Source organism: Felis catus, chromosome F1 (genome assembly GCF_018350175.1).
Source record: "Felis catus isolate Fca126 chromosome F1, F.catus_Fca126_mat1.0, whole genome shotgun sequence".
Lineage (NCBI taxonomy): Eukaryota > Metazoa > Chordata > Mammalia > Carnivora > Felidae > Felis > Felis catus.
This window is the reverse complement of record NC_058384.1, coordinates 9,408,422-9,425,496: the sequence shown is the minus strand read 5'-3', so window position 1 is coordinate 9,425,496 and position 17,075 is coordinate 9,408,422. Positions and strand designations below refer to the sequence as shown.

At 39.5% G+C, this 17,075-nt stretch overlaps 1 protein-coding gene across 1 annotated transcript in view; it reads left to right on the top strand.

Annotated features, from left to right (window-relative positions):
- FMN2 (formin 2) overlaps positions 1 to 17,075 on the top strand; it is a 492,613-nt gene that overhangs the window by 134,711 nt on the left and 340,827 nt on the right. The window contains exon 7 of the mRNA XM_045048716.1: positions 2,212 to 2,378. Coding sequence (XP_044904651.1) covers positions 2,212 to 2,378 — 167 coding nt within the window. The remainder of the gene's footprint in view (positions 1 to 2,211; positions 2,379 to 17,075) is intronic.

Here is a 17,075-nt window from a genome sequence, read left to right as displayed (position 1 = left end):
CAATCAGGTGAGGTTCCCTTCAGAGAGGTTGAGGCAGGGATTCTCAAGCTGGGGTGATTTTGCTAGCTGGGGGACATGTGGCAATGTCTGAAGACACTTGGCGTCTTACAATGGGAGGTGCAGTGGTTATGCTGCTGACATCTATTGAGTAATAGTGAGTGATGCTGCCTACATCCCACAATGCACAGGACAGCACAGGACAGAGAATTATCCATCCCAAGGTGTCCGTGGAGTTGTGGTTGAGAAGCCCTGGATGAAGGCTTGAGGGTTGTGTTTGTTCATCATGGAGCTGAAGTTCCAGGGAGGAACTTCCACATTATTCCATTCCCTTTTTGATCATTTTTGGCTTGATACACATACACATTTACTCACTCCCACTTAAATACTCTCATATATGGAAGGTCCTATCTCCCTTACTTTCTGTCATACAAAGTTTCTGAGTTACAGGAAAGAACTACTTCATTTTCTGGCTGTTTTCAGTCATAAGATATGTAAAATGGGTATACCATAACAATTAATCACTTCAGAATTGAGGAATATGGTTTCCTCCATGTTTGGTTCCAGCTAGATGCAGGGAAACTTATGTTCTGTAGAAAAAAAAATCCTTTATTTCTTCTCAGAAAATATCGTGGGAGACCAAAGGATGTTCTCTAAGTGATCTAAAGGAGTGAAGAAAATAAAAAGGCCTCTTTTGCCCTTCTTTGTTATTCCACTTATCAGAGGTGGATTTTGAAATGAGTTTTGTTGTACTAACAAAAATAGGAAGAGACATCAAAATTGTATGATCAGTCTCCTGACAGACATTTATACATTTGAAATTTAGTTGTTCTAACAAGTACAGACCTGTGCCTGGTTTTGCATAGCCCTAAGCTAAGAATGCTTTTTTACATTTTAAAGCTGTTCAAAATGAAAATGAAGAAGAATATGCAGCAGAGACCTTATGTGGCCCTCAAAGCCTAAAATATTTATTGTTTGATCCTTTATAGAAAGAGTTTGCTGATCTCTGGTATAGAGGTATTTCCTTCCCAGTTCTGACTATGATAGGAACAAGTCTTTGTCACAGAACCATAGCATTGCATTTATTCGGAAACCCTAGAAATATTTATTAATGCTTCTTATGTGTGAGAGGCCATATTTGCAGGATATATGCTGGCTGTCAGGGAGTTTATTTTAGTGAGAGGTGTAGATGTTAAATAAGTACACACATGATTAAAATAATTAATTACACAAAGAACTAAGGCGCCAAAAGAGTATGGAAGGGGGTCACTGAAGGCTTTTTTGAATAAGCAATTTTCATCTAAATTTGAAGAATGAATCCGCTAATTACAGGGAGGGGCAGGAGCCGGGCAAGAACTGAGGGAGCAGTTGTAGCCCTGGGAGGGATGCTGGAAATCTTCTGTGTCTATCATAGTTGGCTAATGCAGGAATCAGCTGAATGAATTTCTAAAGGGTAATAAAGTAGAGAGTGAGTGGTAATTAGAAAGGATTAGGGACCTCCAGCCATTGTGTTCTCCCAGATGAGTCTGAGGTATAGCTGGGATTGAGAACCACGGCACTAGGAGGAACCCAGCCCTCTTGGTCCTCGGCCAGTGTCCCGTTCTCGTGTCTGTCTTCTCTGGTCTCTTCTAGGGAAATAAAAGCTGAAGTTTGCACCTACCATAGAGCTATGGTTCTGAGGATCATATGAAAAAAATTTGTCTGACATATTTGCTGGCCCTTTTCTTGGGGGTTGGGGCCTTTCCCTGCCTCCTGTGTCCTCATTCTCTGCCCTTCTCTATTGCCATGCCAGAGACCATGGATGTCAGTCACTGACATTTCTTAGTCCACTTGGTGGTTGCTAACTGCTCCCTCAGGGAGCCATTAGCAGGGTAAATGAAGAGAGGAAGGAGGGTTCCCAATGAAATCCCAAAGGCTGGGCACTTCTTTAGGTGGAAATATACCTCTTCAGGTGGGCCATCATGTGGCGTATCCTCTTTTGGGGCAGGAGATGTTTTGGGAGGTGGGAGAGCAAACCAGAGCCACCTTCTCCCATGTGGTATCCCAGTCCTCAGACTATGGAGTTTTCTCTGTGTTTGAGAAGCTGCTGTGTGTGCACTTCAGTGGCCTTGGCAACAGTGATGCTCACTGGTTGTGTTTTTCCAGGCTTCACTCCTCTGGGAGGGTTCCGAGCCAGGTGACATGCCAGTGCTCCTGACTGTATTTCATCTGCAGGGCGAACTCTGTTGGAGAAGCTGTTCAGCCAACAAGAGAACGGGCCTCCAGAAGAAGCAGAGAAGTTTTGCTCCCGGATCATTGCCATGGGTCTTCTACTTCCTTTCAGTGACTGCTTCAGGGAACCATGTGATCAGAACGCCCAATCAAGTTCAGCTCCATTTGATGTAAGTAGGAACATTTACTTCTGTCTGCGAGGCAGATTGGAGTTAAAATAGCAGCTGTGATGTGTGTCTGCCCAGTCACCCCACACTTCAAATACCAACATGTGATGCAAGTCATCCTTCCCTCAGCCACTCAGCAGCTCAGCATGTCTATTTAATTTCTACACTTTCCTTCCTCACTTAAGTAATCCTAAGTATATTTGTCAAACCTCCTTTTCTTAACAGATGGTCACTCTTGACAGTTTTCTAACCTGCTTTAATCGGTAATGATTTTCAAGTGGCTCTGGGTCAGGACTGCCTACTTGGCTGGTCACGGACATTACTTCACAAGCAGTACCAAAGGGCCAGAGCTTTGTTCCCAGGGGGCTGCAGGTTTCCATGGGGTGCCTAGAACGCTATTTCAGTGTGTTCACAGCTCACCTATTTACTAACCGTTGATATGAAGCAGCATTGTCTGCTTTCTCCCCAGCTCCCATCCACCAAGAGCATTCATACTGTGAAACAGTAATTGAAAAGGCATATTCATAATTCCTAATGAATATCAATCAGCACAGCTGGATTATCATTTTCAAGCCAGGTATTGCTAATGTTTCTCAGGTATGTGGTACATGTGTGACATTGGTAGTTGTATTGAGTTGCGTCTAAAACCCAGATATATGAGAATGCTCCTGTATGATTTTCTCATAAGAAAATTGAAGGTCTGGTTGGCTCACTTGTGCAGAGCCCAGTATTTGTGAGGCAGAGTAATGGGTTCTCGTCCATATGGGTTCGTTACAGTTGTTTCCTTGCTTCCAACTACACCCTTCTTCTGTGCCTTTAGTATACATGCTATTGACCAGTGAATGAAATAATGGTGACTTTTGAAAGGCAATGAAAATGAGCCCTGATCAAGATGTGACAGTAAATAATAAAATGTCTATATGTCTTGCATTTCTTCTTTCTCTTCTTCATACATTATAAACTATGTTCTTCCTTGATCTCCCTTCAGTATTAGGGAAATAAATCACGTAAAGTATCGTGAGATCTTCTTGACACTTTCCATGTGAAAGAAGGCTTCCCAGGATGTGCTGTGACTTGTGAATCTTGCTTCTTAAGATCTTTTTGTTTAATTATTTTTTTAATTTTATTTATTTATTTATTTATTTATTTATTTAAAAATTTTTTTTTCAACGTTTATTTATTTTTGGGACAGAGAGAGACAGCATGAACGGGGGAGGGGCAGAGAGAGAGGGAGACACAGAATCGGAAACAGGCTCCAGGCTCTGAGCCATCAGCCCAGAGCCTGACGTGGGGCTCGAACTCACGGACCGCGAGATCGTGACCTGGCTGAAGTCGGACGCTTAACCGACTGTGCCACCCAGGCGCCCCTATTTAATTATTTTTAAAAATGGCACTAGCTAATTATTTCTAGGTAGATCTTTTTATTCTATGGGAAGAATTGGATAATTTAAAATTTTCCTTCCTTTTTTCTTTTTTGATGAGAGAATTGTGTTATGATAGAAACTGAACACCTGGGGACTGTGTAGCTAAAAGTGTGCAGAGAGCTGTGTTCTAGAAAATACATAAATTTGCACGTTGGGATTAAAATAAATGTGGCACAAAGGCAAACCCTGGCCATGTCTAAAGCTTGCCTTTTGATTGGAACTACCCCCCAAATGACTGCATTATCCTCTTAAAGTTTAGAGGTAAACAGTCTTCTCATTCAATAAATGTGGAATTGGAATAAACTGAAAAGAATAGGAGTATTCTATACCTCCTTTTTTTCTTTCTTAATGACTGAACTGGCTGCTGCTTTTTTGTAATGTTTATTTATTTTGAGACAGAGGGAGTGTGCAAGCTCTGTGGAGCCCCATGTGGGGCTTGCCTCAGGGCTTGATTGCACAGACTGTGAGATAATAACTTGAGCTGAAATCAAGAGTCGGTCCCTTAACTGACTGAACCACCCAGGTGCCCCTGAACTGGCTGCTTCTCATCTTCCACCTCCCTCCATTCCTGTGTTAGAGGAGTAACCCCTCTCATGATTGTCTGTTTGGAGGGCAGCTGGGTATGGCAAAGAGAGGGAAAAGCAAACAAATAAAATCCCTTAATATGGTAGAAAGTAATTTCCTCAGAATAAGAATTTCTTTCCCTCACCTTTCTGTGATTGCATTTTCTCCTTTATTTGTTGGCTCTGTGGAACATCTCTACTCCCCCTGCCAAACTAAACACAAAACAAATAAGAATTTAAAGTCACTTTAGTGAGAAATGTTATTCCATATACTTAAACAGAAGTTCAGTCACACAACTGTGCATTTCCTGTATGCACAGTCAAGGATTTTCTTCAAAACTCAACAGAGGTAACAATATAGGGAGTTATGTAGACTGAGGTATTAGTGGGGAAATGGAGAGGAAGGCACTTATCTGTGTGCGGAGACATTTCTGATAATTAGTTTCTTTGCTGATTTCCAGAAAATTGCTGTTGGGAGGATTTCTAACCAACAATTCTCTTGGGGAAAGTAGCCCTTCGAGACTGATCACCATGTGGGAATAAATTCATAACTGGCACTATTCCTAACCCAACTTTGATCCCTTCCCTAAGAACATCTGATTCCCTCCTTTTCCTCCTCTTGCCATTTATACACATAATTAGAGCAGTAAAGAGTTTTGACTTAGGGATCTCACTGATATGGTTTGTGGATTAGCTTTCTTCATTCAACCTTTTTGATTTTAGCCCCATGTTATATTATACATTTTTTAGGGCCTAACATTTTGCTTTAGAAATGCTATAAATAATACGAAAAGACTTCACATAAGTTTCAAGAACACTAAAAGGTAAAGAGCTTTGAGTGATAATGTTAATTCATTCACAGATGCTTACCAAATACATTCTATATGCCAGGGAGTGCTTTAGTCTCCATAGATACGTCACTGAGGAAGAGAAATAGGATTTCTGTTCTCCTGAAATTTATATCCTCTTCATGGTGGGGAGAGACACATAAAAGACAAAACAAAACAACAAGTAAAAGCATAGGTCATGAATTTACATCAGATTCTAGTAAATGCTATAAAGGAAATAAACCCTAGTAACACGATAGGGTGAATGAGGGTGGGGTAGGGTGAGTGTAGGGGAAGCCTCGCTAAGGATTCCTGATGGGAGGTCTGAGGGAAGATCATTCCAGGAAGCTCACCTGATAAGTACAGAGGGTCTAGGGAGAGTATAAGCATGACCTAAGCACACAGCCTGAGCACCTGCATAGGTGAAGTTTAATGAGTTGAGGACAGAAAAGACTCAGGGTCAGAATGTGCAGGGTCCTGAAAGCCATGGAAGGAAAATAGATTTTTATTTAAGTAGGAGCTTCGGGAAGGTTTTATGCAGGGCAAGAACATATTTTACATGAATCATTTATCCTAGTCTTTGGATAATGGAGTATTGGAGGCAGAAGCAGAAGTAGGAAATCCAGGTGGGCTTACTGGAATAGTTGAGTGAGGGATGGTGGTGGTAACCTGGGGTAGGGTGGTGGTGAGGGAGTTAGAGAAGAGTCCTTGGGTGTGAGATGGATTCTGTAGGTGGAGCTGATGGGACTTCTGGTAAGTTAGACTTGGGGGCAATGGAAAAAGAAAGTCAACTATAACTTCTTAGTTTTTTATTTTAAGCAGCTGGGTGGATGCTTGTGCCATTTATTAAGATGTAGAAGCCAGGTCTGTTTTAGGAGGAAAATGTTGTAAGGACAGAACTAGTGCTCGTTATATACTTTTCTTGAATAAAATTCTGTTTATTTAGAAAACTAATACTTAGCATATAAGCTGACAAACATTAGCTTTTGCTTTTCACTGGTGGAATGATGTTGACTTTATTAGCTAATCAAAATTAGGGCCATGATATAAAGATATTTCAACCATCAGGTTTCTAGCCCTTTGCATAGCCATGTATTCACAAAACAGAAAGAAAGATGGAGATCCTTTTTAGGCCTGATAGCATTGTCCATTATCTTTTTCCATTTTCATTACTAACCTGGGGACCCAGAAACTATCAACTTACTTCTTATTCTCTGACATATCCTCACATTTGCCTTTTGCTTTTTTTTTTTTGTTGTTGTTACTGTTGGTTTTGTATATCCGATAGAATTCTAAGCTAGATCATTTCTGAAGCTAACGAGAGAAAACACATGCACATTACTACCGCTTGGTAGATTGTATTGTTTAATTGTAGATCATGGTATTTTTTTTGTGGTGAGGAAAGACTTTTTTCCTTCTGGAGCCTGTTCTAGTCATTTCTCAAGGGTTAGAAAAAAAATCTCTCTCCTGAAATGTTTGCCATAAATCCTTAGAAATAGCAAAAACTTAAAAAAAATTTAAAAAAAAAAAAAAAAGAAAAGAAAAAGGGGCGCCTGGGTGGCTCAGTCGGTTAAGTGGCCGACTTCAGCTCAGGTCATGATCTCACGGTCTGTGAGTTCGAGCCCCGCGTCAGGCTCTGTGCTGACAGCTCAGAGCCTGGAGTCTGTTTCAGATTCTGTGTCTCCCTCTCTCTGACCCTCCCCCATTCATGCTCTGTCTGTCTCAAAAATAAATAAATGTTAAAAAAAAAAATTAAAAAAAAAAGAAATAGCAAAAACTTCATTATGTCACATCATATATAGTTGACCCTTGAACAATGTGGGGGTTAGGGGCACACCCCCCACACACAGTCAAAACTTCACATACAACTTTTGACTTCCCCCCAATTTAACTACTCAGGGCCTACTGTTGATTGGAAGCCTTACTGATAACAAAACCTAGTTGATTGACACATGCTTTGTATGTTATATGTATTACATACTGTATTCTTACAATAAAGTAAGCTAGGGAGAAGAAAATGTTATTAAGAAAATCATAAGGAAGGAAAATACATTTACTGTACTATAAAAAAGTATATAAGTGAACCCACATAGTTCAAACCCGAGTTGTTCAAGAATCAGCTGTAACTTGGCAGTTTTGGGCCACGGCCCTGCTCCCTGTGGACAAAGAATGCTAGTCCTCAGCCTATGGCTGACCACGGGCTCTGGCTCATTGCCTGTTAGTTGTAGATGGAGGTCATTTTGCAAGAATAGGTTCAGTATGTGGTCCCTGAAGATCCCTTTTCCTTTGAATGCTTTTATTTATATTAGATTTTTCTGAGTCATATTCATTAGCGACTGTTTTCCAGCAAACCACAGTTATCTCACATAGGTCTTCTAGGATTTCTTTAAAAAGTTTTTTTTTTCAACGTTTATTTATTTTTGGGACAGAGAAAGACAGAGCATGAACGGGGGAGGGGCAGAGAGAGAGGGAGACACAGAATCGGAAACAGGCTCCAGGCTCCGAGCCATCAGCCCAGAGCCTGATGCGGGGCTCGAACTCACGGACCGCGAGATCGTGACCTGGCTGAGGTCGGACACCTAACCGACTGCGCCACCCAGGCGCCCCTAGGATTTCTTTAATCATCACTGTGTCAGATATCATGTTGCCTCTGCATCACAAAAAATAAAGCAAGTTTACTTGGCCCAAAGATTTTGGCAGGAGTAAATGATTATACTTACTCCTTTAGAACTGATTTTAAATGTCTTCCTAGTAGAATATTTTTGGATCCCTGGCTTTTTTGGGTTTGGCAGGTTTTGCTAATTTTGCTAACTATGTAGTAATCCCATGCTTACCAGATGGGCAAGAGCTCCTTGCTATGTGTGTAAATGGATATAAGTTTGAATGAGTTATTAGTGAGGCTAGAATTAAAGAGAAGGAAGACATGAAAATTCAGGCTAAAAAGGCATAAAGAAAACATGATCCTGAACGTGTCAGAAAACTAATTCATCAATCAAAACCAATAATGGTCTCTGCTGAAAAACTAATGAAATACACTCTGCTCACCGTCACCAGTAGCTGGAATGAAGACTTAAGTGAATAAATAGAAATGATCATTTCTATTTGAATCCAGTTTTTTTCAGAGTAGGAAGAATACTTGGATTCTTTTTAGTCAAAGCCACACAAATCTTTTTCTGAGAAGAAATAAAAGCCATGACACATCTTTCAGTTCTAAGAAAATGCACACACACACACACACACACACACACACACACACACATACATTACTGTACGTTTGTTTTTGAAACACTGTGTATAGGATTAGGTCTCAGGAAGCTTTTAAGTGTGATATTAAAATTATATTTAATTTTCAGACCATCTTTTTAAATTATTTTAGCTGAACATTTCTTTTCCTTGCAGACTTCCCTCTAATATCAACATAGGAGTCAGTAGTAAAACAGAAGATTTCATTTAACAAAATTCATTTTGTAGCCATAGTTTTACATCTGTTCCATTACTCAGGTAATCATTGCCTAAACTCATGAGAAGCAGGGGGACAAGAGTAGATTGAAAATATAATCCTTTCCCTCAGTTTTACTTATTTTAGTCTTTGTTTAATTTTAAGGACTTAAAAGAGGTCTAAGGTACTATGTTCACGTGGTTAAAGAAGAGCTCTGCTCCTGGCCCTGGCCTCTCCCACTCTAGTTCTACCCTTGCCTGGCTCTCCTTGGTCTTGTTTTGATGGTTTTAACTTTGATATTTTAAGTTTGCTGATTTGCCTTTGGGCTGTCACAGATTAGGATTTAGGTATTTCCCAACCTTTCCCCTCCCCATTCCTTCCAGTATAGTTAATACTGGTCTTCTAGTTTCCCTTTGATAATTCTGCCTTGAACCTTAAATAATATGGTTCAGATTATTTTGTCATTTCATTGACTTCGGATGATGTCTCCTGCTGCCCCACCCACCTCACATAATTAGGCTATCTAGTGTCCCTACTTTCTCCTCCACCTGGTCCCAACCTGAGCTTTCTAGCTTCTACCAAGAACACTTTTATCCTTCAGGTATATTTTTAAGGTTAATTGTTTTAAAAAATGTTTATTCATTTATTTTGAAATGGAGAGAGAGAGAGAGAGAGAGAGAGAGAGAGAGAGAGAGAGAGAGAATCTCAAGCAGTCTCCACGCTGTGAGTGCAGAGCTGGATGTGGGGCTTGACATGAGATCATGACCTGAGCTAAGTCAAGAGTCCGATGCTTAACAGACTGAGCCACCTAAGCTCCCCTAAGGTTAATTTTTAATTTCATTTTAAAAGTTGAGAAAATGTTTGGACACCCTGTAACTGTTGCCTTGCAGAGGCGATAGTGTGCTCTGATTTCATTTCCTTTTTAATATCCCAATATCACAGCCCCCAGGCCACTCAGATGAGGATGTTTCTGGGGTTAAGTTCCAATGGATTCTGTTATTTTAATAAACAGTCACTTGCTCAAAAGTATCCCGTATTTAGTTCAGTTACATTTGATTTATCCCTTTCTGATATAGGGAGCCCTCATCTAGCACAACAAAGTTTTTGATCGCCTTTTATTTTGTTTTCTTTTGGGAGAAGAAACCTGTATCTATCTATCTGTCTGTCTATCTATCTATCTATCTATTTATCTATCATCTTTCTTTTTCTTTCTCTTTCTTTTTCTATCTATATTCTCAATATCTTTGAGTTTGTACCCTATTCTTACCATTTAATGGAGTTCTTTCAATTTTTCTTGAAGACTACTGCTGTGGTCTGAATATTTGTATACAAAATTCATACTTTGGAATCCTTATGCCTGGTGTGATGGTGTTTGAAGGTGGAGCCTTTGGGAGGTGACCAAATCGGGAGGATGGAGCCCTCATGAATGGGGTTAGTGCTCTTATAAAAGAGTTCCTGCCCAGTGCTCTTATAAAAGAGATCCTGCCCAGAGATCTCTCCTTCCACCATGTCAGGATGCAGTGAGAAGGCACCAACTATGAACCAGAAAGAGGGATCTTACTAGATAAGGAACGCTGTTGTTTCCTTGATCTTGGACTTCCAACCTCCATTGTGAGAAATAAATTCTGTTGTTTATAAGCCATCCAAACTATGATATTTGTTATAGCAGCTTGAATGGATTAGGACATCTAATAGCTTCCTTTTTTAATTTAGATCAGGTTCCTGATATATAATATTGACTTTATTTTTTTTTTTTTGCTCCTTTTCTCTTGCCCTGCCCCTGGTTATTAGGCGCACAGAAATTAAAGACTCTATTCTCAACTGATTTACAGCCACTTTAAAGAGAAAAGATACATAAAGAAATTATTGGACTTTAGTGGTTGCGGTGGGCTCTGTAGTCTGACTGTCCTGGATTTGAATCCTGGATTTCCCGCTTACTCTATAAACATAGGTGAATGGCTTAGTTTCTCAGTTTGTTTCTTGTCAAATGAGCAGTGATGTACTGGTTTCTGGGTAAGAGGAAAGCATGAATACAAATAAAGCATTTTGTAGAGTATAGGGCATACAGTAAGTGTTCAATGTATGTTAATTGTCGCCACAGATCATAGTTGCATTTAGAGTTCCAGTGGAGATACGTACAGTGGAGGGAGCAAAGGAGAGGATTAACTGAGTCTCCTTGGTAGCTCAGGAGATAATCCTTAGGGTGAGACTTGAGGCTGACTTGGAGTTTGCTGTAGGGACCAGCCAGATCAGGATAAGTCTATGTATGAGGCATGCAGATGATTTTGAGTGTAAATTGAGAGAATGATAGGTAAAAGGAGACCAGACATGGAAATATTTATGTCACCTTAGAGACGTTTTTAGTATATGTGCTGCTGAAGTGAGCACTCCTTGGGGATGTTTGTAAATAATTTTTGAGTAGTTAAGCTATAACAGATTGCCATTTATAAGAAATCATTCTGGTGGCAGAGTAGAGAATGAAGAAGTTCAAAATTGGTGCTGGGATGATCAGTAAAAATGTCTACACTGAAACAGGCAGTGTGGAAGGAAAGAGACAGCTATGGGGAGTGTTTAGGATTTAGAATTGACAGGACTTGTCATTTTAATTAGATATGGGGAAGTAAAGGAGTAGATGGCTTCTTTGGTTTCAGATTTGCAACTCTAGGTGGATGGTGATACTCTATCTACAAAGAGACAGAATACTAAGGAAGGAACACGTTTCATGGAAGATGATAAAACTCTCATGGACATCTAGAATAGAATGTATGATTGTTTGGGACATAATGGTGGCAATTTCTAGAGGGAGAAGGAGCTGCTGTTACTAGCATTACCATGGTTGCATTAAAAATAAACAGATCTAATAAATTATGATAGAGAGTAATAAATCAAGATTAAAGTTCTCTTTTAAATAATTTTATTTAATTTATTTTTAAAATTTACATCTAAGTTAGTTAGCATACAGTGCAACAATGATTTCAGGAGTAGGTTCCTTAATGCCCCTTACACATTTAGCCCATCCCCCCTCCCACAACCCCTCCAGCAACCTTCAGTTTGTTCTCCACATTTAAGAGTCTCTTATATTTTGTTCCCCTCCCTGTTTTTATATTATTTTTGCTTCCCTTCCCTTATGTTCATCTGTTTTTTTATCTTAAAGTCCTCATATGAGTGAATGAGATACCGCTTATGCTAAGCGAAATTAGTCAGAGAAAGACAAATATCATAAGATTAAAATTCTTAAGGACGGTGAGAAATAAGTGTAGTGAAAATGGATTAATGGGAGGCTTTGGCCAGAAGATACTGGTATTCAAGATTTCAGAGATGAAGCTGTTCTACTGATTCCAAAGTCCAGTCTGTGGAGTGGAATGCCCATTGTCTTTGGAATTGAGGCACTGAGGTTGTTGGCTGAGATTTAGTGTCCCACAGGATTGTGGAGGAGTAGGTGTTGAGATGCGGACATGAGACCATGCCAACAGTCCTGGAGGAGTGTAAGGCTGTGTGGAGGTCAGTTAGTTTCTGCAATAAGGAAATTAGATAATGACATTACTGCTTGATATGGGCTTCAAAGGTGCAGAGGATTCTGCACAGGGTGGGCATGGAATATTCTTTAGATGATTATGGAAGGCTAGATTATGAGGCCATGTTATACAAGAGGAATCAGGAAAATCCCCTTTTAGTTCAGTCCTTACTTGCTTGATTTATCACATCAGCCTTTTTAATTACCTTCTTGGGTATGCCTGTTACTAGTCACCAGTCCAATCTCCTTGTGCTTTCCTAGGGCTTCTTGGTGTGGGGCCAAGTTCTCTTCCAGATATATGTGATGATGTATCCGGACATTTTTGGTTGCTACAACTGGGGAGGGCTGCAGCTGGCATCTTCCCTCCCTAACAAAGGACTTTCCAGTACCAAATGCCAATAGTTGAGAAACCCTTTGCTGTACATCCTGCATAAAGCTTTTAGTGGTTTCTCTGTCAATGAAGTACCAGTTCTTTTGACCTCCATGATCTGTCTCCTGCTTGCAACCCTTTCATACATCTCTAGCTCGTGACCCACTTCCTTTCTGTTCCTCCAAACTCTGTCCTTCACTATGTTGAAGTGCTATCAGTTTGACAACGATCTATACTTTTTCTCACCTCTGGGGCTCTGTGAGTCCTACTGCTTCTGTTCATAAATTACTATTTCCCAATGAAATTCTACTTTTTTTTAAATAGAATGGGGTTCAGAGTTCCCTATGAGTTATCTTCTTCAACCATCTAAGTCTGAATTTTCTCTCTTAGTAGACCTGACACATGTATTATAATTGTCTATTTACCCTATAAGGCTCCAGTGCAAATTACATTTTATGTGGAGGTGTCTCTGTGATTCATGCAATGCTTTGTCTCTGTGTTTACCATAGAGACACAGAACTCTGGTAAATATGGGCATCAGGTCTCCCCAGAGTGGTTAAGAGCAGACTCTAGTCCTAAACTGGATTACAATCTCATCTACTCCATTTAAGATGTTAGGACATTTAACCAAGGTCACAGATTAAAATTTTTCATGTGTAGTGCTAGTGCCTACCTCTGGAGTTATTTTGAATCTTAAATGAGATCAATAAAGCATTGCACAATTCCTGGCACATAAGTACCCAGTAAATATTAGCAATTACTATTTTTAATTATTATATTTCAAGTTCCTATCGTAGAACCTGTTGTACCCTTTAATAAATATGCCTTGATTTCATGAAGAAGGCTGTGTAAGGTAGGAACCAGATAATCCAGTAAGTGAATTGTCTTGAATGATCAAGACAATTATGTGTAAGGTAGGAACCAGATAATCCAGTAAGTGAATTGTCTTGAATGATCAAGACAATTATTTAATAATCTTGTAAACACTTGAAGGGAGAGCAGATGGAGGATGGGATGGAATATGGGTTTGCTTAGAAATTAATTGGCTTGAGAATTGACTCTGTTGGATCTCTCCTTCTGGGTTTATTGCCATTCTTCTTTCTTAATACATTTGCTACTTATGATTTTACTGCTGCAATTACCATATTTCCCGCCCAATCCTCCCTGCCCACACCTTTCTGGATGGAGTGGAATGGAGATGGAGAGGGTAGGAGAAGCTGTGTGTGTGTGTGTGTGTGTGTGTGTGTGTGTGTGTGTGTCTGCAAACTGTGAAGAGGAACCATCATGTGCACTTGGTGCTGTGACCACTTCATATTGACTGCATGATGTCCCTGGTTCTGAGAAACATTACACTCAAATCTTGGCAGATAACTTACATATTTGCTGCATTAGCCCTCAGTGTTTATGTGTGTGAATGTCTGGCATGCTTTACAGATAATGTGGCATGAATGAATGGCTTTCTGTAACACCTCCCCAAAGAATAAGGACCTCTGTTTCACTCAGCATTCCTAGGATAGAGGAGCCAAAAAGGGCCAGAGATTGGTTTGCTACACAGTTACATTGCTCCTCTCTTTCAAAGAACTCTACCACATGGAATAAGTTTGATTTTTTGGGTTGGATAATTTATTGAAATATTTGAAGGGAATAATCAATAAATATTAAACAGGAAAAAATTTGCTTGCTATTGTTAGTTTTCTCCAAACGGCATTTTTTCATTTAATTTAATTTAAGGTTATAAAATAGATTTATTTCGGGTCACCTGCGTGGCTCAGTCAGTTAAGCGCTTGACTTGGGCTCAGGTTATGATCTCATGGTTGGTGAGTTTGAGCCCTGCCCCAGGCTCTGTGCAGGCTCTGGGCTGACAGCTCGGAGCCTGGAGCCTGCTTAAGATTCTGTGTCTCCCTCTCTCTCTGTCCCCCCGCCTCACTTGCACTCTGTTTCTCTCTCTCTTTCTCTCTCAAGAACAACAACAAAAAAAATTAAAAAATAGATTTATTTCATAAAGAATATAATAAGCAGATATGTATCAAGAAGTTCCTACTTGATTTCTTTCTTTGCAGTCCGTACATTTGTATGGCTTAAAAAATTTTTCTTTGCGTTACTAGTCTTTCTTTACCATAGGATTGATTGTGCGTTGGGTCAAATTACATCTGCCATGCTTGTAGCCCTACAGTTTAGTGTGAACTAAGAGGCTTTTAATATATACTTTAAAAATTTTTATTTCTCTTGGGGCACTTGGGTGGCTCAGTTGGTTAAGCGTCTGACTCTTGGTTGCAGCTCAGGTCATGATCTCATGGTTTCATGAGTTCAAACCCCACATTGGGTTCTGTGCTGGCAGCATGGAGCCTGCTTGGGATATTCTCTCTCTCTCTCTCTCTCTCTCTCTCTCTCTCCCATGATCAAGAGTTACCCCTTTCTCTCTACCCCTTTCCCACTCGTGCTGTCTCTGTCTCTCTCAAATAAATAAATAAACTTTAAAAAATATATTTAAAAAATGTTATTTCTCTGGACTCCCATCATTAAAAAAATATTCTGTCACATTCTTTTTTTCCCTACAATTTATAGTGATTTGTCCCTGGTTGCTGCTCAGTGAATGGTTGTATTACTGGATCCTGTAATAATCGGTATCCAAGTTTTATACATTTGAATTTAAGTATGTATATTTTGAGATTATTTTAATATTTTTTATCTGATATGTGATTTAGCAAATTTCTAACACATGTTTCTTTTGTGTATTTTAAGAAGGTAAAACAAGTTGCTTAAAAAAATAAAAAGGAGTCATGAGTTTGAGCCTCACATTGGGCATAGAGGTTACTTAAAAAAATAAATACATAAAAATAAAAAAATAAATGCCACAGATTTTGTGGCTTAAACAACAGAAATTGGGATACCTGGCTGGCTCAGGCAATAGAGCATGGGATTCTTACTCTTGATGTTGTGAGTTCGAGCCCCACATTGGGTGTAGAGATTACTTAAAAAAAAGGAAGGTTATGCAAGTGATTTCTTCTCCCCCCCCCCAATGCCCCCCCCCCCCAATTAGGGGGAATTCAAGAGTATTGTTACAAAAGTAGTAAGGGTACTAATTGTTACTTCCTTGCCACAAAGTTTTCTGAACTTAGAAATGTTACCAGTACTTTTGTGGATTTTAGATCAATCCCCAATCATAAAGTTAATTGGAGTTTAGAAAAGTCAATTTCTAAAAATACATTATTGGCAGTCACACTTTTTAAGTCAGCGACCTACTTTCTTCTTCATGATTTGTTTTTCCCTCATTTAAGAGTTTTATGCTATTAGGGATATCTGTTTTGGCTTTCACAACTGGTACTTTTTATCACATATTTGGCAAAAAGTGTTGAGTGACTCAGAATTCATTTGGAATACATACGATGGAGTTTTATTAAAATGAGTGACTTAGGCCAACTTTTCTGTCATGATTTTCTTTTCTAATCCTTCTCCTGGATATGCATTGAATATTAATAAGTTCTATTGATGTGACTCACATTTCTCGAGGCCTTTCTTATCTCAAGAGGCAGGAGAAGTATGGAATTATGAATCTATGGTAAACTAAAGGTAACCTGTACTGAGAAAACCTCACCCAACGAGGAATTTAGAGAGTTATTTTTTCTCTTGATTTTCACAGGGCTTTGGATACCTGAAAGAAGATTTTTTTCCACTTTTATTACCTTTATTGTTTAGATCAGGGGTTGGCCAAGTTTTTCAAAGTTGGCCAGATAGAAGATATTTTAGGCTTTAGTAAATACTTACAGCCTTTGTCACAAGTACTCAGGTCTGCTGTTGTCACGTGAAAGCAGCCATAGACAATAAATAATGAATACGTTTGGCTGTGTTTCCTAAGAAAACTATTTGCAAAAATGGGCATTTGGCCAAATTTGGCCTGTATAGGCTGTGGTTTGCTGACCCCTGGTCTATACTCAGGTAAGATATAAAAAGTGAATCTGTTGTGTGACTTTGATTTTTCTGTCTCTAACCATGTAAGGTTACTGGCCAGTTACACAATATTTATTGAATTTTTCCACAAAAAAACGCAGATACTCTCTTGTACTTGTTTTCTTACTGTCAAAAGGATGAAAAGACATAGTGACACAGCTGTTTAAAAGGAGAGGTGGTCGTCAAAGAGTTTTGAGATTTAAGTGGTCAGTATGACTGGAGCACAGAGTCACAGAGTGAGGAGACAGGGGCAGATGAGGCAACTTAAGATGCTGGGTAGTATCTGAGTCATTTATGAAAGCTTCTGGAAGGATGCTTAGGAATTGGAAGTCAATCCCGAGAGCAGTAGGGAGCCACTGGAGTGTTTTAGTTGGAGGAATGTGATGTGATCAGATCCATGTTTCAGAAGGAGCATTCTGGGTGTTTGTGGAGTATGGACTGAGACGTGTTGGACGGGTATGGTTTAGAGGTTGGAAGATTCTGAAGAGATGTTGCAATATAATTGCCCTCAACCGTGTAAGTAGTAGTGGGGATGAAAAAAAGGACAATTCTAATGGTTCTTAGTTCTTAAACTCTAGCAAGCTTTGGAATTACCTGGAGGATTTAAGTCATAAA